The following is an 846-nucleotide window of genomic DNA, read 5'->3' as shown; positions in this document are numbered from 1 at the left end:
GCCGAGGGACCAGGGGCTGGGGACCCCAGGGCTGGGGAGCCGAGGGTCTGGGAGCCCCAGGGGCTGACAACCCAGGGACTGGGGACCCGGGACTGGGGAGCCCAGCAGTTAGGGCTGGTGGGGAGAGGTGGGAAGATGCGGTGGACGGTTGGAGGGGCGGGAGCAGGAGCAGGCCTGGGCCTGCGGGCGTGGCCACTGGGCGGGAAGCGCCGGGTGTGCTTCAGCCTCAGGTTAACCCCGGTTACACGGTTTCTGCCTTCCGAGGCCCGCAGCACTTTCATTTCGCAAGAACTTTCCCGAGGCTCTCACTGGGCCCGGAGGGCATCTTGTCTTGGAACCACGTGCTGGGTGGCTGCGTGTTTGAGCCCCAAGGGCACTTCCTGCCCTTTCCTGCCTTGTGTCCTCACGGGCTGTTGCAGGGCTGGTTTGCAGCTGTCCGCTGCGAGGGTCAGCATGGAGACGGCCGGTGGGAGCAATGGCTCTCAGCTCTCAGGTTGCCTTGTGGGTGACGCGGGGGAGCGAAACCTCTGTCCTCAGGCGCACCAGGCCGCGGGGGCTCCCCAGGAGGACCCCGCCGGAGGTAGCGCCTCCCGTCCCGCGGCTGGGGGCTGCCCGCTCTGGGGAGCGCCGCTCTTGATCCTCCGGCCCGAGGGTGGGCGTCTGCTGGTCTCCGGCTTCGGGCTCTTGCAGGGGCGGCCCCTGGACGTCTCGCCGCGGGCCTCTGCGTGGGCCTGAGCGTTGGTCTCTCCGGAGGCCACACGCCCGTTGGCTGTGGCCGTAAATGACGCTTGACCTCCGCCTGCCTGTGTCTGTCTCCGTAACATGGTTAAGGTGAGTCAGACGCTG

General features: G+C 68.4%; 1 protein-coding gene across 1 annotated transcript in view; it reads left to right on the top strand.

Annotated features, from left to right (window-relative positions):
- Positions 1 to 787: 787 nt before the first annotated feature.
- The window catches only part of RPS6KC1 (ribosomal protein S6 kinase, 52kDa, polypeptide 1), a 72515-nt gene continuing 72456 nt past the window's right edge, over positions 788 to 846 (top strand). Inside the window, exon 1 of the mRNA XM_012734200.1 lies at positions 788 to 831. Within this exon, the coding sequence (XP_012589654.1) occupies positions 823 to 831 (9 nt within the window). The 5' untranslated portion in view covers positions 788 to 822. The remainder of the gene's footprint in view (positions 832 to 846) is intronic.

The sequence above is a fragment of the Condylura cristata genome, unplaced genomic scaffold (assembly GCF_000260355.1).
Source record: "Condylura cristata isolate star-nosed mole 26May11 unplaced genomic scaffold, ConCri1.0 scaffold00050, whole genome shotgun sequence".
Taxonomy (NCBI): Eukaryota; Metazoa; Chordata; class Mammalia; order Eulipotyphla; family Talpidae; genus Condylura; species Condylura cristata.
The sequence above is the reverse complement of the archived record's forward strand: the minus strand, read 5'-3'. Positions and strand labels throughout refer to the sequence as shown.